General features: G+C 34.7%; 1 protein-coding gene across 1 annotated transcript in view; it reads left to right on the forward strand.

Annotated features, from left to right (window-relative positions):
• rg (A kinase anchor protein rugose) overlaps window positions 1-15,623 on the forward strand; it is a 1,091,579-nt gene that overhangs the window by 1,030,770 nt on the left and 45,186 nt on the right. Inside the window, exon 44 of the mRNA XM_075379107.1 lies at window positions 15,414-15,526. Coding sequence (XP_075235222.1) covers window positions 15,414-15,526 — 113 coding nt within the window. The remainder of the gene's footprint in view (window positions 1-15,413; window positions 15,527-15,623) is intronic.

The following is a 15,623-nucleotide window of genomic DNA, read 5'->3' on the forward strand; positions in this document are numbered from 1 at the left end:
CAGTGTTCGTTTTTTGCATGATGCAGTTAAATCGGTCTGTACAGTAAATATTTAATTAAAAGCGTAAAAATTATAGCGGGTATTTTTACCTTAATTACTGTGATCGGTATTCGAGTTTCCGTCATCCGTAGAATTGCAATTATCTTCGTAATCACTTAACCGTAAATAATCACCGTCATTTTCATCGAGAGTTTTCGAAATAATATTTCTTAAACGATTTGCAGCCGCTTTTCGTAACGTTTGAAATCTCACTTTCAGCGTTAGCCTTTGATTCGTCAAGCGTATGAGGATTGTTTTTAAAAAGTACACTTTTTAAATACCCCCGAAGGAAAACGTCTGCCGGTGTAAGATCTGTTGAGGCCACAACCCTTTTGATATCAAGCGATGGCCAAAAAATTCCCGTAACTTATCCGGCTTTCATTAGCGGTACGACGCGTTCCGTTATCCTGCTTGAACCGACATTCTCGTTCGTGTAAATCTACATGGTGATTAACTGTTCCGTTAAGTTGCGATTAACTACACCGTCTACAGATCTTTAAAAAAATAAAGGCCCTATTATACAACGCAAGGAAATCGCACCCCAAACATCGATTTTGGATGGTCGTTCTGTAAAACGCGTGAGGATTTTCAGCGCTCCATATTCGGCAGTTTTGGCTGTTAATATAGCCATGCGAATGAAACCGCATGCCTCATCGCTGAAATAAACACGATCCAAAATTTCAATACCGTTGCTGTCAACAAGAGAGTGAAACCGACGACGACACTGTAAACGTTTTCCGCGGTCTACGTTTTGCTCTTTGAACGACACCGATGCGATTGTAATTTTTTAGTAGCCCTGAAAGCTGTAGTTAGCGCAAGCCCGACCTGTGAAGATAGCTTTCTCAGCGATTTTCTGGGCGAGCGAGTAAAAATTCTTTTACATCCTCCAGAACTTCTACCGTTAACAGCGACGGTCGACCTGTGATTTTCCCATCGTGCACACTCCCGGTCTCACGCAATTTATTAATCGAACGCGATATTGTCGACTTATTAGGAACTGAAGAATCGGGAAATTTTATCCGAAACTCGTCTTTCACTCGTTCGTAAGATTTATACGCGCGATAAGTCCCAATAATAAATACACGTTCGTCTGTGGAAAACGACGTAGTTGACATAATACAGACGAATTTGTACCGGTATAACACTAGTGCATAAGAAGAACATTCAACTGTTACAAGCTGCTGACCTTGAGCACAGCGTTGCCAACTGACGTGTAGGGAAAAATAAAATTTACCTACGCGTGACTTCTACCTTCTTAATCTTAAGGGTTGGGACCTTTTTGAAATACCCGTTATATGTTTTACGAAATATAGCGAATTATGTTAGTGAAACAATGGTAATAGAAAACTTAAACTAAAAATAGGGTCATGCGACAATTGTTTCCAATGATAATTACAGTTTCAGGTCGACCGTTCCTGAGATGTGTGGTTAATTGAAACCCAACCACCAAAGAACACCCATATCCACGATCTAGAATTCAAATCCGTACAAAATTAACTGACTTTACTAGGACTTGAACGCTGGAACTCTCGGCTTAATCAGTTGATTTCGAAAGACGCGTTCACCACTAGACCAACCCGGTGGGTTTCTATTAGCCTTCTAAAGAACGCTAAATGCACTTATTAGAATATTACTGCGTAGGAATTTACATAATACCGTAAAACAGATTTTTTTCATTTTTATATTATGAGACTGTTAGGAAAGTTTTTATTTTTAATTTTCAGCGTAGTCACCTTGCAATTTCATACATGTAGATTACAGACTTACCAACTTTTTAATACCTTCAGTATAATGCGATTTGCTCGACTCTATGAAATAAGCGGTCGTCTCGGCTTTAACCTCATCATTTGAGGTGAATGATCGTCCAGCGAGTTATTTCTTCAGGTTTGGAAGAGGAAGTAATCGCTGGGAGCCAAATTTGGCGTAGATGACATGTGAAAATATTTCGAACCGAAGATCATGAAGTTTTGCCGCAACAACCTGAGACGTGTGCAAGCGCATTATCAATTTACTTATCGAAGATATGTATTATCAAATATCACTTTTTGGCCGGATGTGGATATTAAGCGTGAATAATACCCTTCATTCGGTTTAGTATTGAAGCGTAATTTTCCACGGTGATGTTTTGCGTTTTTCCAGATAATCTATAAGCATCGCACCACGAAAATATCAAAAAAACCGTAGACGTGAATTTTTCTTAAGAGAGAACGATCTTCGCTTTCTTTGGCGTGCTTTCAGCTGCTCCTACTCACTGTTTGGACCGCTCTTTGGTCTCCGGTTTTTAATGATAAAATTTAAATGTCGAAGAAACTCGGCGCAATCGTGTTTAAATAGCGTAAACACTTTTGAGAAATTTTCAGTCGAATGCGTTTTTGATCGATCGTTAACAAACCCGACTCAGAGCGAGTGGAAACCTTTTGCCGTTCGTAAAACTCGGTGTAAAATGGCATGATATATCGTGATGTTTGCTATGCCGATAAACTCGCGTTCTTTCAGACTGTGATCGTTTAATGTGAATTTTTGGGATCGTTTTTGTGGATTTTTGTGACGATTTCTTCGGTGGTAGCCTTTTTTTTGGCGTTCCGTGCGTTCTTTATTTTTAAAGGATGTACGAACACGTTTAAATTCAGTATGCTACGTTTTTAACGTCGAAAACGAAGGGGAAGAAACTTTCTAAAACAAAGAACTTTACAACTGCTCGTACTTCAATTTTATACATTTTTCAGAAATTGTAAAAAATAATTTATTTTACTCGATCGCCGCTAACAAACAAGAGAATGCGCGCGACGTCGAACTTCACAACAGGCTATGTGAAGGATAAAACTTGATAAATATTTCCAATCGTTTGATCAGAGTAGCGCTATCGCTGTGTCAGGCCTATAATTTTCCGAGCGGCTTAGTACTACAGTACATTATTGAAAATTATTTTAGGCGAAGAAATAAGAAATCATGACAGGATTTTAAAAAAAGCGGATTAAAAAAAAGGAAATTTTGTGTTGGAATTTGGTAAAGAACTAATTAATTTAACTCGTTTTGTACGACATCGACGTTCAGTTAATTTAATAATAGAGGCTTATGTAGAACATATAAATTGTAAAAGGAGATTAAAATACTTTAAACCGATGATTTAGGGTGAACAATAAAATAAAAGTTTTTAGATTAAAAATCAGCTTAGAAAATACGGACGTATGCGTCAAATGATTGTTGACTGTGCTTTTTTTAAATAGCTATTGTAACTGTTGCGATTTTAAACGATCTGACGTGAGTTTCAAGTTTCTCCATAAAACATATCCTTAAGAATACCAAGAATCCCAGGTCTGGCTGTTTGGCTAAGTAAAGATGAAGTGGTTTATCGCCGATAACGTTGACAGAGTCAAATGTACTGCTGTATGTCAGTACGTTAAGCCGTTGAAATGTGAATTATATTTAGCCTTAACGTGTGACATGTCGGTTCATTACAGGAACCGGAGGGAATATCGATGAACATCAGTAATATGAGAGCAAGCAATTCTTACCGGTTTCTCAAACTAATATGTACTACCCTTTTGTGTCGTGAAATAGTGCGTTGTATACCCCAGCAACTCGACAGGAGATAGCTCATAGTTTTTTCTATTAATTTTTTTATAGATGATCGTTTAATAATCGAAATGCACTTTTACTTTAGAGGATTGTTTAGCTAATCATTTTTTCTTTTTTTAAATTTTTAAATGTTTCTTAAGTTAAGAGTTTCTATTTACGAATTTTTTTCTAATAATAGCTAGTTTATAATCAAATAAAATAATATATCAGATTGTTGTAAAAAAAAAAAAAAAAATCATTTTAGGATTGATAATTGTACAACTTTATTAATAATTAAGTTTGTACATTCATTCTTAATAATTAAAAACTATTTTTTCTATAATTGTAGCATAGGAATAAAATAAAATTATTCGTTACTTTTAATAAACGGTATAATAACAGAGAATTTTTTTTTTTTTTAAATTTATTAATAATGATTTTTATTAGTCTAAGTTTAAATTAGTTACGGTTATGTTAATATTAATTAATCGGATAAGGTAAACGGTGAAATTTCTTTATTAAAGAATACGCAAACCGATTTTATTATCGAGTAAATTATTTTAAACTGAATTTTCAATACCTAGCGGAGAATTTTTAAAAAAGCCGGATGCATTTGGATAATGATTCGATGATTATAATATTACTATGCGAAAAATGCAGCGGTGGCGTAAATAAATCAAGATGAATTATAATAATAAGAAGGAGAAGACGCACGATAGAGGACAGAAAAAAAGGAAAAGAATGTGTACGGATAAACGGGTATATATGGGATGTTAATTAGGGAAAAGTATAGGATAAGTGGAAATTTGCTGACAGCTTCCGATGATTTATAAAACTATTGCCTACCGCAGATCTTAGTAGAGACCACATCGTAGCAACAGTGCTGCTATTAGACTATCGTGAAAAATTATGCCAGAAGGTACAAAAAAAAAGAGAGAGAGAGAGAGAAAGATACGTATTAGTTTAAGAGTGGGAGTGAATTAATAATCCTTAAAATGCAACAGAAACAGCCGTCGACGAATAAACCGCACCGTCGTATAAGCGATATTAAGGCAAACCCAAGACTATCCTCGACCAAATTCAACACATAACGACTGTTCATGTTGTATAACATTACTTATAACTTCCGTTATCCGTTTTTTAAAATATACCGATTGCCCTCCCACAAGGTTTCTGCATATTAAAGTAAGGGGCGTACATTTATTAGTTAGATTATATTTATATTACCCCTTTGGGGGTGAAGTGTTTTTTTATTCAATTTAAATTTCGTATAAAATTATTTTGAAAAATTGAAGTAGGTTTTTTTATTCAAAATTATATGCATATAATATATTTCTCAAAACTTTTTATTATTCCTTTATTCGTGAATCGCGTAAAAGTGTGTCTAAAATAATTTTTAATTTGTTATTGTATTAGGTAAGATGTAGATGTTTATTCCATAGGAAGAACGGTGGCTTTTCGTTCATTTCTCATTTCCCGGATTTAGTAATTAAAAGAGTCCTCGAATACCTTTATTATCAGAGATGCATAAATAGTATTAAAGGACCGTTCACGAATTAAGTAAATATAAAATTATAATTTTAGATTACTTCCTTTTCTACTCTACGTGTAGTTCCATCCGTTTTTGTAAGATCCATTCCGCAGTTCTTTCGTAATATTTAATACAAGAATAAAACTTAGGAGAAAGAAAAACATTTTTTTTTTTTTTTTTTGGTAAAAGATTTTGAATAATTTTTAAATTTCAAACTATTAAATTTTTGTTTCTATAATGTACGAATTTTTCTAAGATATTTTAATTACTTAAATCTATAAATTCTTTTTCTCGTATTTAATTTCTTTTTTGGTAATTTCGAAAATAAATAATACAGCGGGAGAGGTGAAGGAAAATATGTATATTTACAAAATTCGGCAGAAATAACTCCCGATTTGAAATGCGAATAAAATAGACGTTACGACAAGATAATAAAAAAAAATAAATATATTCTGAAAGAACAGTGTTTGCCGTTTATTTTCACATATCTTTTATTAATTTGTAAAAATTATGTCGTTCATGCGCCCGTCTTCACTATCTATATAGGTCTTTAACCAATCCCTGAAATTCCGCATTACTTTTCTTGTCGCTTCCGGTGGTATTGCAGTGATCTGTTGATGGGTAGCAATTTTTTAATAATGGAGGCTCCTGCTTAAAGATTTCAGCCTTTAGATGTCCCCAGAGAAAAAATAACAACCTGAAAGATCCGGTGGCCGTACAGGTCATAGGATATGGCCTGCACGGTCGTAGGATATGGCCCTCGTTGTGAAATAAGACGTCCGGGAAACAATTCTCTGAGGAAATTCATGGAGTATCTAACTGTATAAGCAGCAGCGGTCCCACCTTGCTGAAACGATAAATTTTCGGCTTGATTTCAGAGTTCAAGTCTCGGTAGCAAGAAGTCGCGTAACAATTTTTATATAACGTCCGGAAGTTACTGTAACCGATTTCCTTTCTTCCTCAAATCATTACGGCCCTATTATTCCAATTATTTTGGCCCTCTTATTACCGCGCGCCAAACTGTAACACGCTCACAGTTCAGAGGGCGCTCATGAAGTTTTAGGGGACTATTTTCTTCCCGGAATCGAAAGTTCTTTTTGTTAACGCATTCCGATAAATGAAAACGGGCTTCGTCATTTGACAGCACGATCGAGTTCACCGGAGCATTTTCCAGAAAAGCCCGGCAGGAAGCGATACGGCTAATCCAGTCGCGTTCACTTAGCTGCTGCACGACCGTCATTTGGTAAGGATGAAACTGTAAGTCGGGAGGTAAAATTCTCCTTACAGTCCGATCAGAGATTTGTAACGCAGCAGCACTGTTTAAGAGCCGAGCGACGTGGAGATTATGTAACCGCTTCAATATTTTCGGGTGTTTGAACGCTTCGTGGTTTCTTCTTGAAAGCTGAACCGTAGCTCTAAAATTGGACACCGATAACTTAATTGTCTTTTTATCGGGTACCGCGGTGTGTCGACGTAGCCGTAGCGGGAATGAAATAATCGCTGCGTGTTGATAACAGGATTACCAATTTTAAAATACATTTCTATACTCACCGCTCCATGCCGCGGTTATAACTGAAATGACAAAACATCCGTTCCAAAATGGCGTACCGACACCACGCCGTGTATTATTAGCGCTCCACCAGCAGTGGTGGGAAATCGGGGAGTTATTTCTGCCAGACTGTATAAAGAATAATTTAAACAAACAAAAAAACTAACTCCCCTGATCGTTGTATTATTGTGTTATTTTGAGCCAACAAAATGGGGAACCTTAAATTTTATTTACTAATAAAACTACGCTTGTCTTTTATTTAAGAGTCATTGATTTATAAAAAATTATATATAACAAAAAAGTTTTTTTAATATTTTATCGGAAATTTTTTTTTGTCTTAATGAATTTGTTCCTGCTCTGGCCGTTAAAGCTGATTTTTAGCCATTAAAGGTGGATTATTTATATCTCCTAAGTATCATGTAAGAATATATTAGACTTCTTCCATCACATGTAGTTTGTTAATTTGTCCCTTTCATTCTTAAGTAATTAACTAATAAAAGCTCTCGGGAACAACATTAACTTAAAAAAATCTCCCATTCTTAAAAAAATTCTGCTTTCTATATCTTTATTATTTAGTCCAAACTTTGTGTAATTTTCCTACTTTATAACAAATTTCTCCGAATTCTGATAGGTCTATATAATAGTCCGTATATGAATATTTAATTATTAATTATCTTCCTTTCTGTCAGATTTAATTTCTATTGTTTTATATTATTCTCTACTTTCAAACTAAATTTTTTTCTTAGCAATCTACGACGGCTATTCAATATGATTTTTAAATTAATTTTTGTTTTCTGTTTATAAAACAATATACATTAGCAAATTTTAGTATTTTTACTTCTTTCTCCTCTGATACTTATTCGAATAGCAAATTATCAAGACGAAGATTTCTGGAATTTTGAATTTTTTTTTAAATTTTGTTTTTCATAAAGGGGATCTTTTTAAAGATAGAGCTATATATAATTTTTAAATAAAAATAACACTAATTTTGAAGTAAAATAACTTTTTTAAATAATAAAGTGTTACTTAAATATCACTTTTTTATATACAAAATAACACTAATTTTTAAAATTTAAAGTAGTATAAAAAACGTTAAAAACCCGGGTTTAAAATTTTTTTAAAGTGCTCGATTAGTAAAAGAAAAAAATAATAATTTTTTAATTCGTGTTAAATTACGGGTTAGTTATCGGTGATTTTTTATTTTAAATGGCTCGTAGTACGATAAGTTGATTATGAAAAAAATTGACAAACTGTACATTACGCAACGAGCCTATAATGAAAACCATCGATGCACAAGTGCGAAGTAATTTAGTAAACGAGCCTCGGCGTGGGTCGTAAATTTCACGAGTCCATTAATACCCGTTATAGAGTCGCATACGGTATTTCTACGGCTGAAAAAATAATGGGATTATTGATTTAAATCGATGGAAGATAGATTGTTTACGGAATATTTTTTTTTAATTTTTCAAAAAATACATTTCTGTGGCAGTAAGGTTATATTACTGATAAGTTCTGCCTTTTCTGTAATATCGATCGGTGTTAAATACATTTCTTACTCAGAATCCGACGTAAGATACAGTGAAATATAGAAACTTACTTGTACTTTCAAATAAACCTCTGCTTGCTAACTGCTTAATCGGACTAAAATCAGTGTAAAAAAAAAAAGAAGAAAAACAGCTGTTAAATTAAAAATATACCCCTTTCTGATCGGTCAGCGGTTGAAAAGAGTAGACTTTTGATCGGTTGAACACCTGTATCGTAATGAAAATCTGTTTCATAATGACCGTCATTATGATACAGGTTCCAGACGCGCGTAATTCTAACGTTATATAATACGCCGTAGAAAAATATTAATTTTTTTTTTTTTTACTTTTTAGTAGTAAAAAATATCATTCATTTTAAATTTACGTGAAAAAAAAATTACCCGTTGGGTCCTTGGAGGAAATTTATATAAAAAATAAAACGGAGAATTATAAAAATCGCTTAATTAGATAAAAAGAGTTTAAACGTAATTTAAAAATAATAATAATATATTAATAAATAATCGAGTCGAACTGCAGAACTTTCTACTTTTTTAAAATTATGTTAAAAAAAGTAAAAAATATGATCAAAAATAAACGTTCGGTTTAATACGAATGTTCTTGAACTTTAGAGACTTCAGACAGAGCTATATATAAAGAAGGTTGAAAAAGTTATTAAAAAAGAGACATGAGAAATGAGATATATTAGAAATTAAAAGTTCAAAAATAAAACTTTATATACTTTTTCTTGTTATTACTTTCAACGCGAGAATGAACTAATAGGAAAAAGTTAAATACAGAATAAATAAAAACAAAAAGAAGAAAAAAGGGTAACGTTTCCAAGAATTCCGCCTAGAACGAAGATATTCTGGCCTTATAATATAAATTGAGAATATATTATTCCGGTGGTAGGTAATTTAAAAAATAAAGAAAGCGTGTGCTTCGAATATAGACGGCGGAGACGGGCGAAGAGAGACAGCGTTCGGTCAGGCACAAACAGTCGTGTAGTCTTTCCAATCAAGTAAGCCGCTTATCAATGTCAATGAATATTCAAAAAACTGCTCGTCAAGTGGCCAAAATAACCTGACTACGCTACACTAAGCGCGTAACTTATACGTATCAAAGTCTTTTATCCCGACAAAACATCATACTTAATAAAATACTGGATAATTATTCATTTTTCTTCTGTAGTTTTTTGGCTTGAAAATTATTTCTACAAATAAAAAGACTACATTCGTCACACACACACACATCTAATTAAAAATTAAATATGGTACAATTATGGGTAAATTTGGCTCACGGTCTTATTTGGGCACATGGGATTTCTGGATCTTGACGTATTGACACCTAAGGAATCAAAAAACAAAAAACCGGATGAAAAATTTCCGGTAGTTAATGTTCGTATGTACGCGCACGCGCGTGTACGCGTGTTTGTCCTCTGTCTACCTCTAAATTACCTTATATCTCCAGAACTACTGGACCGATTTTGACAAAACTCGGTCAAATTACTTATATAAATGGGGCATTGATGCCATTAAATTTTCAACTTAAAAGGTCAAGGAGGTGAGGCTATAGAGTAAGGTTACCTTCAATATCTCAAAATTTCGTCTAATCAAGGTCTTATTTTTCTTAGGCGCATTTGCTAACAATTAAAAAGTAATATTTGCAAACAAATTTTTTTCAAAATCGCATTTTTTGGGCCTTTCTTTGTTGGTTTTTTTAATCCGTACCACCCCAAAAATCGTTCTAAACTAGCGCCTAAGTTGGCACATACTACGTCAATAGTCTTGGAAATCAATAGTCATCTTGGAATTTCTTGAAACTCCAAGACGGCTGACTGCGACATTAGCGATTCTGACCCTTTTCCCTCGTCCCCTTGGACCGGGAAATTTTAAATTCCTCATGGTTGCCGATCAAATTGTTTTTTAAACTTTATATAATAATTATTTATTTTATTTCAAAGCTTGGTAGCACTGACGTACAGCTGTTGTAGTCATCTGCTATGTTGTGTCACAAATGAGCAATAGAATTAAATAAATGAATAATATTTGAATCTCTGTTTTTGTGTTTAGCCTTCGGAATTACCGTAAGGTGTTACTTCAGAGGATGATATGTATGAAATCTAGTCTTGTACAGTGTCAGGTCGACCGTTCTGAGAAGTGTGGTTAATTGAAACCCGACCACCAAAAAACACCGTTATCCACGATCTAATAGTCAAATCCGTGTAAATCCTTCACTAGGATTTGAACCTTAGAACTCTTGACTTCAAAATCAGCTGATTTGCTATGACGAGTTAACCTCTAAATCGGCCCGTTGGGCAAATGAATAATATTTAAAGTGTAAAAATGTAACTCGGTCTGGCCGGGTCTCGAACTCGATCGCTCGGTTGACTCGGTACCTGGTCCTTTAAGCTTGGCGGCTATACCACAAGCGAAATTTGTTCAATCTAAGTTCTGAAATTACATTAGCTTAGTTAGTGCCGATCGTCGCTGCTAGTACAGCCACGCCTAACCCACCCGGTCGGTCTAGTGGTGAACGCGTCTTCCCAAATCAGCTGATTTGGAAGTCAAGAGTTACAGCGTTCAAGTCCTAGTAAAGCCGGGTATTTTTACACGGATTTGAATACTAGATCGTGGATACCGGTGTTCTTTGGCGGTCGGGTTTCAATTAACCACACATCTCAGGAACGAGAACCACACATCTCGAACTGAGAATGTACAAGACTACACTTCATTTACACTCGTACATATCATCCTCATTCATCCTCTGAAGTATTATCTAAACGGTAGTTACGGGAGGCTAAACAGGAAAAGAAAGAAGAAGAAGTACAGCCTCACCCGCGCGAATGAAATACGGTATGCGTGCGCGCGCTTTTGTTAGAATTGTTGTTGAATTAAATAAACGAAACAATATTATATTTCAATAAAACGATAAATATTTTAAATCAAGTTGTGTGTAAGCCGTGCATCAAAAACGACCCACAGTCGTAGGACTTACCCGGAATGCGGCTTTTGTGTTGTCAGCTCTTTTTCGTTATGGAGTATTGTTTTTGACCACCGTTTTTGTTTTCTTCTAATAATATATATTTATGATATCCCACGAACGGTTACTTTTTAAAATTTAAATAGCCGATTCGTTTGATAAACCGAATAAGAACGTGCGTTTGATAATTATAAAACATATATAAGTTCATATAAACGTATGTCCTAAAATGCTTCGTATGCTAGTTAGGCTGGTGAAAGATTTCCTCGGATTTTAGCTACCCCGGTGGAATGAGGTCGTACAAAAATTTCAATTTTTGTGACGTTAATTAAGAAGCAGAATTAATGGTTTATTATGATTTTTAGTCTGAAAAATTGTCACAAAACCGTATTTGTCACAGAACCGTGTCTGCAGTAGTCTTTGACAAATCTGAGGTGAAAACCAATAAACCTTGTTTTTATGTTTGATGTCCAGTAACTTGGTTAAACGGGTAATAAACTCGTAAAACTTTAAAAAGAACTTGTAAACAATTTAATTCTTAACGAAACGGTAGAAGATAAGTTGAATAAAACAAAGAAAAGTTAGAAAATTTCGAATTCTATTTAGAAACTATACGAGACCAAAGTGCATTATACGTACCGTTTTAAACATTATATGTTCAAAAATGAGCTCGCCGTTTTTAACACATTTCTTGGCACGCTTCTGTACTACGTTTGTCGCTCTTATTAGTTCTTCATGGTTCTCCTTAAGTTGCTTAGCCGCATCTGTAATGCGGACAATTAAATTCCTCGCTAGAATGAATTTTTGTTTTTATACGGTATCTTTCATCCGTCCCCAGACGAAAATCTAAGTAGGTGTCGATCAGGCTTTCTTGGTGGCCAGTAATGTGGACCTCTACGACCGATCCGTTTTTCGGGGAAACGATCATTTAAGCGAGAGGAAACGATACAAGAGAAGCGGAGAGGTGCGCCATCGTGCTGGGAGTATAGTTTGCGTCTCAGCGCGAGAGGAACATCTTCAAGCAGCTGCGGCAATTCTTGAAGAAAGTGCAATTAGACCTCAGAATTTAAACGGCCAGGTAATAGGAACTGTCCAAACAGCTGATTGTGAAGAAGACCGTACCGTACATTGACGCTAAATCGGTGTTGAAAATCGCCTTCCACCGTTTCATGAGGATTTCTTCTGCCCGTGTATACTCATCGCGTAAGTTGTTGATGTCAGCTCGAGTGAAATTTTTCTCACCGGTAAACAAATCATACTTGCAGAGTTTTCAATTAGTATTCCACCAATTGCACAACTCCTAACGAAGCGGGCCGTCTCCTGGCTGTAGATGTTGAACGGCTGTTTGTGATAAGGTTAAAACTTGTTTTAAGTGTTCTGCAAACCGACGAATTCGAAACTTTGATTCGCTTAGAAGGACGTCGATTACTGACGCCTAGACGTCAGTTTTGACGTGAAACGTCTTTAAAATCACACCGAAAAATACGGGTACCAGAACAGAAATTTGTAGCGTAACGAAAATGTCTATATCGTCGTACCTTAATAACTTCGTAACTATTAGTCTCAGTTATGTAAATGCGATATCATTTTATAACTTATACGGTCAGCTCGCCGATACGACTTTGAGTTTGTGTCACTTTTGAGTGGGTTGGCGGGGAGGGGGCACAGCGCACATCGGCCAAAATTGGCGCCCTCGCTCATTACCATTCAGTGTAGCTCACGACTTAGACGTGATAGCGCGGTGATTCGTGTGTTTGTGTTTAGAGTTTGTGGAGATAGATCGATGTAAGTAATAATAAGTATATTTTGGACAATATTTGTATGTAAAAAATTAAAGTAACCGTGAAAAAGTATAAATATCAATATGTCAGCCTCAGCCCGCGGTAACGCTAGCCGGAAATATAAATTATGCACATCGTTTGAAAGGGGATGTTGTGGGCCACAATGTCCGGTGCCGAGCGAGCGAGACTGTTTCGGGAGCGTCGCAAAGCTGGTACGGCGCGAGCACCTCTACTGCTGCTTATTATACATTATGTCTCTTATTTCTCATATCACAGACCGATTTTGAACAAAATTGTCGTCGAATATTAGTCGAAATAAATATTGTGTACCGTTTAGTGTCTGTTTTATATTATGACTAAATTTAATACGCAGTCAATGTCTCGTTCGTTTTTATTTCAATCCATAATACGCTGACATACAGACCGACCAACTTATTTGTGTAGAATTGGCCAAATGAAGGAACTAAAATTTTCCGTCGGAGACTTTCAGTTTTGTTAAAAAAAATACGACGGTGGCTGTCCATCGGTCGGTCTGTAGCTCGGAGGAACTTCATCCAAGGTCTGTAACGTTTCACGTAAAACTAACGGCCGTGCGCCCCGACAAAGCTCCACCCGATTTTTTTTTTAAATCCTTAACAGCAGTTTTTAACAGTAAATTTTGTTTTTACAAATTTTTCACTTCACCAAAAAAAAATTTGTTTTTGTTTACATTAAACAAGAACTTTTCTAACAAATGTAGTAATGTACTGTTTCTAAATAAAATCGAATTATTCTAACTTTTCTTCGTTTTACTCGACGTATCTTTACACCATTTTGTTCAAAATTAAATTTTCTACAAGTTCTTTTTAAATTTTTTTTATTTATTACCCGTTTAAAAAAGTTATTATAACGTCAGACATAAAAAAACACGGGTTTTTACCTCGGATTTCTCAAAAACTATTGCACATACGGTTCTAGGATACATTTTATTCGATTTTTAAGGTCAAAAACCATAAGAAATCACTAATTTTGCCCCTTAATTAACGTTCAAAAAATGTCAGTACGACCTCGTTTCACTGGACTAGCTGAAATCCGAGAGAAATCTTTCACTAGCTGTAACTCGCAAATGGAGAATTTTAGGTCGTATGAACTTATTCCATTATTTTTACGAGTAGAATAGATTATGAAAGAACTTTTCAGAGCGTGATACATTCTGTATATCATGTTAATTAGTATTTTAAACGTTACTAGTTTTGTTTTTGTATTCTGTTTAAGTGAATGTGAAAAACGTGTGATATTTTTCATCACTTATGTAAAAACAGAGAATAAAAGAAACGAGCATATTACAATAGATCACTCATTCCGACATAGAATTTACTACTTAAACGATATGTTTAATTAAAATTACGTTCAGCCAGAATGATTTCAGGTTTTGGTTGCGTTTTTTTGACTGATCTCTATATAACTGGATAGGGGGCATCCTTATAGCCTAAAATATAATTAAGTGTTCAATATTTAAACGTACTCCAGCGCCGCAGAATGAGATGGTGGGAACTAAATAAAACCATTTTACGCTTGCGCGACTATAATCGTGATGATAGGGATGTTTTTTTCTTAACCTCCGGGTCCACCGTTAGGTATTGCTTCACAGGATGATATGAATTATTTGTAGCGTGTGTGAAAATGCCATGCCTGACCGGGATTCGAACCCGAGACCTCCGGATGAAAGGCCGAGACGCTACAACTCGCGCCACGGAGGCCGGCAGGGATATTTATTTTACTGAAGTTTATCCCTACTTTTACACTTACCTCTGCGCTTGCGCCGTTTCATTTTATTTAGTTCTACCACTCATTTAGTAGCGCTAGTTTATGCTTCAAATTTTATCAATTCCAATATACGGGATCCATTATCAAGTTATATAGAGATCAGTGATTTTTTTTTTCTTTTTAATATTAATATAATTGATGGAACGATCAGTAGGTAGCAGGCACAGTACTTGGTGCGTTTGTTGTTTGCGGTAAGGAGAGGTTACGACAGATCTGTTAGTAAGATCTTTGAAGGGTAAAAACTCGATTGTTGATTTTGTGAAATTATATTGCTTTCCTAATTTTGTATAACGACATACGATTGAAAATTTATTTCTAATGCGTTGTGTGAGAAATGTCAAGCACAGTTATAACAGGAAAAATATCATTAATGGACTCTTTTTTTGTATGAAGTGTTACAAAATAAAAAATAACGTTAACAGAGATTTACTGACGGTTTTACTATTAAACTTTGTGCAACTTTATTTCATTAACGTGAAAGGTTTGACGATTGCATATATAAATAATTTTTTCCCTGATGTATTAAATATCATTTTTATTTTGAGAGTAGTGATGTGAAATTATTTAAAATATCGGTGTGATGATTAGACGATGGTGATTAGCCTTATTTTTCAATCTTCACTAGGATGTATTTTTATATTTTACAGGTCGTACTTACAACGATTTGAATCAGTATCCAGTTTTTCCGTGGGTGTTAACAAATTATGAATCAAAAGAACTTGATCTAAGTGTTCCGACAAACTATCGTGATTTATCGAAGGTAAATTTAATTATTTTTAATATTTTGCTTGTTTTTTAAGAAAATTTTTTATTTAATTGTGTAGATTTAAATAATTTTTAAATAAAATTTTGTGTAT

This window comes from Lycorma delicatula, chromosome 11 (genome assembly GCF_047948215.1).
Source record: "Lycorma delicatula isolate Av1 chromosome 11, ASM4794821v1, whole genome shotgun sequence".
In the NCBI taxonomy this organism is placed as follows: domain Eukaryota; kingdom Metazoa; phylum Arthropoda; class Insecta; order Hemiptera; family Fulgoridae; genus Lycorma; species Lycorma delicatula.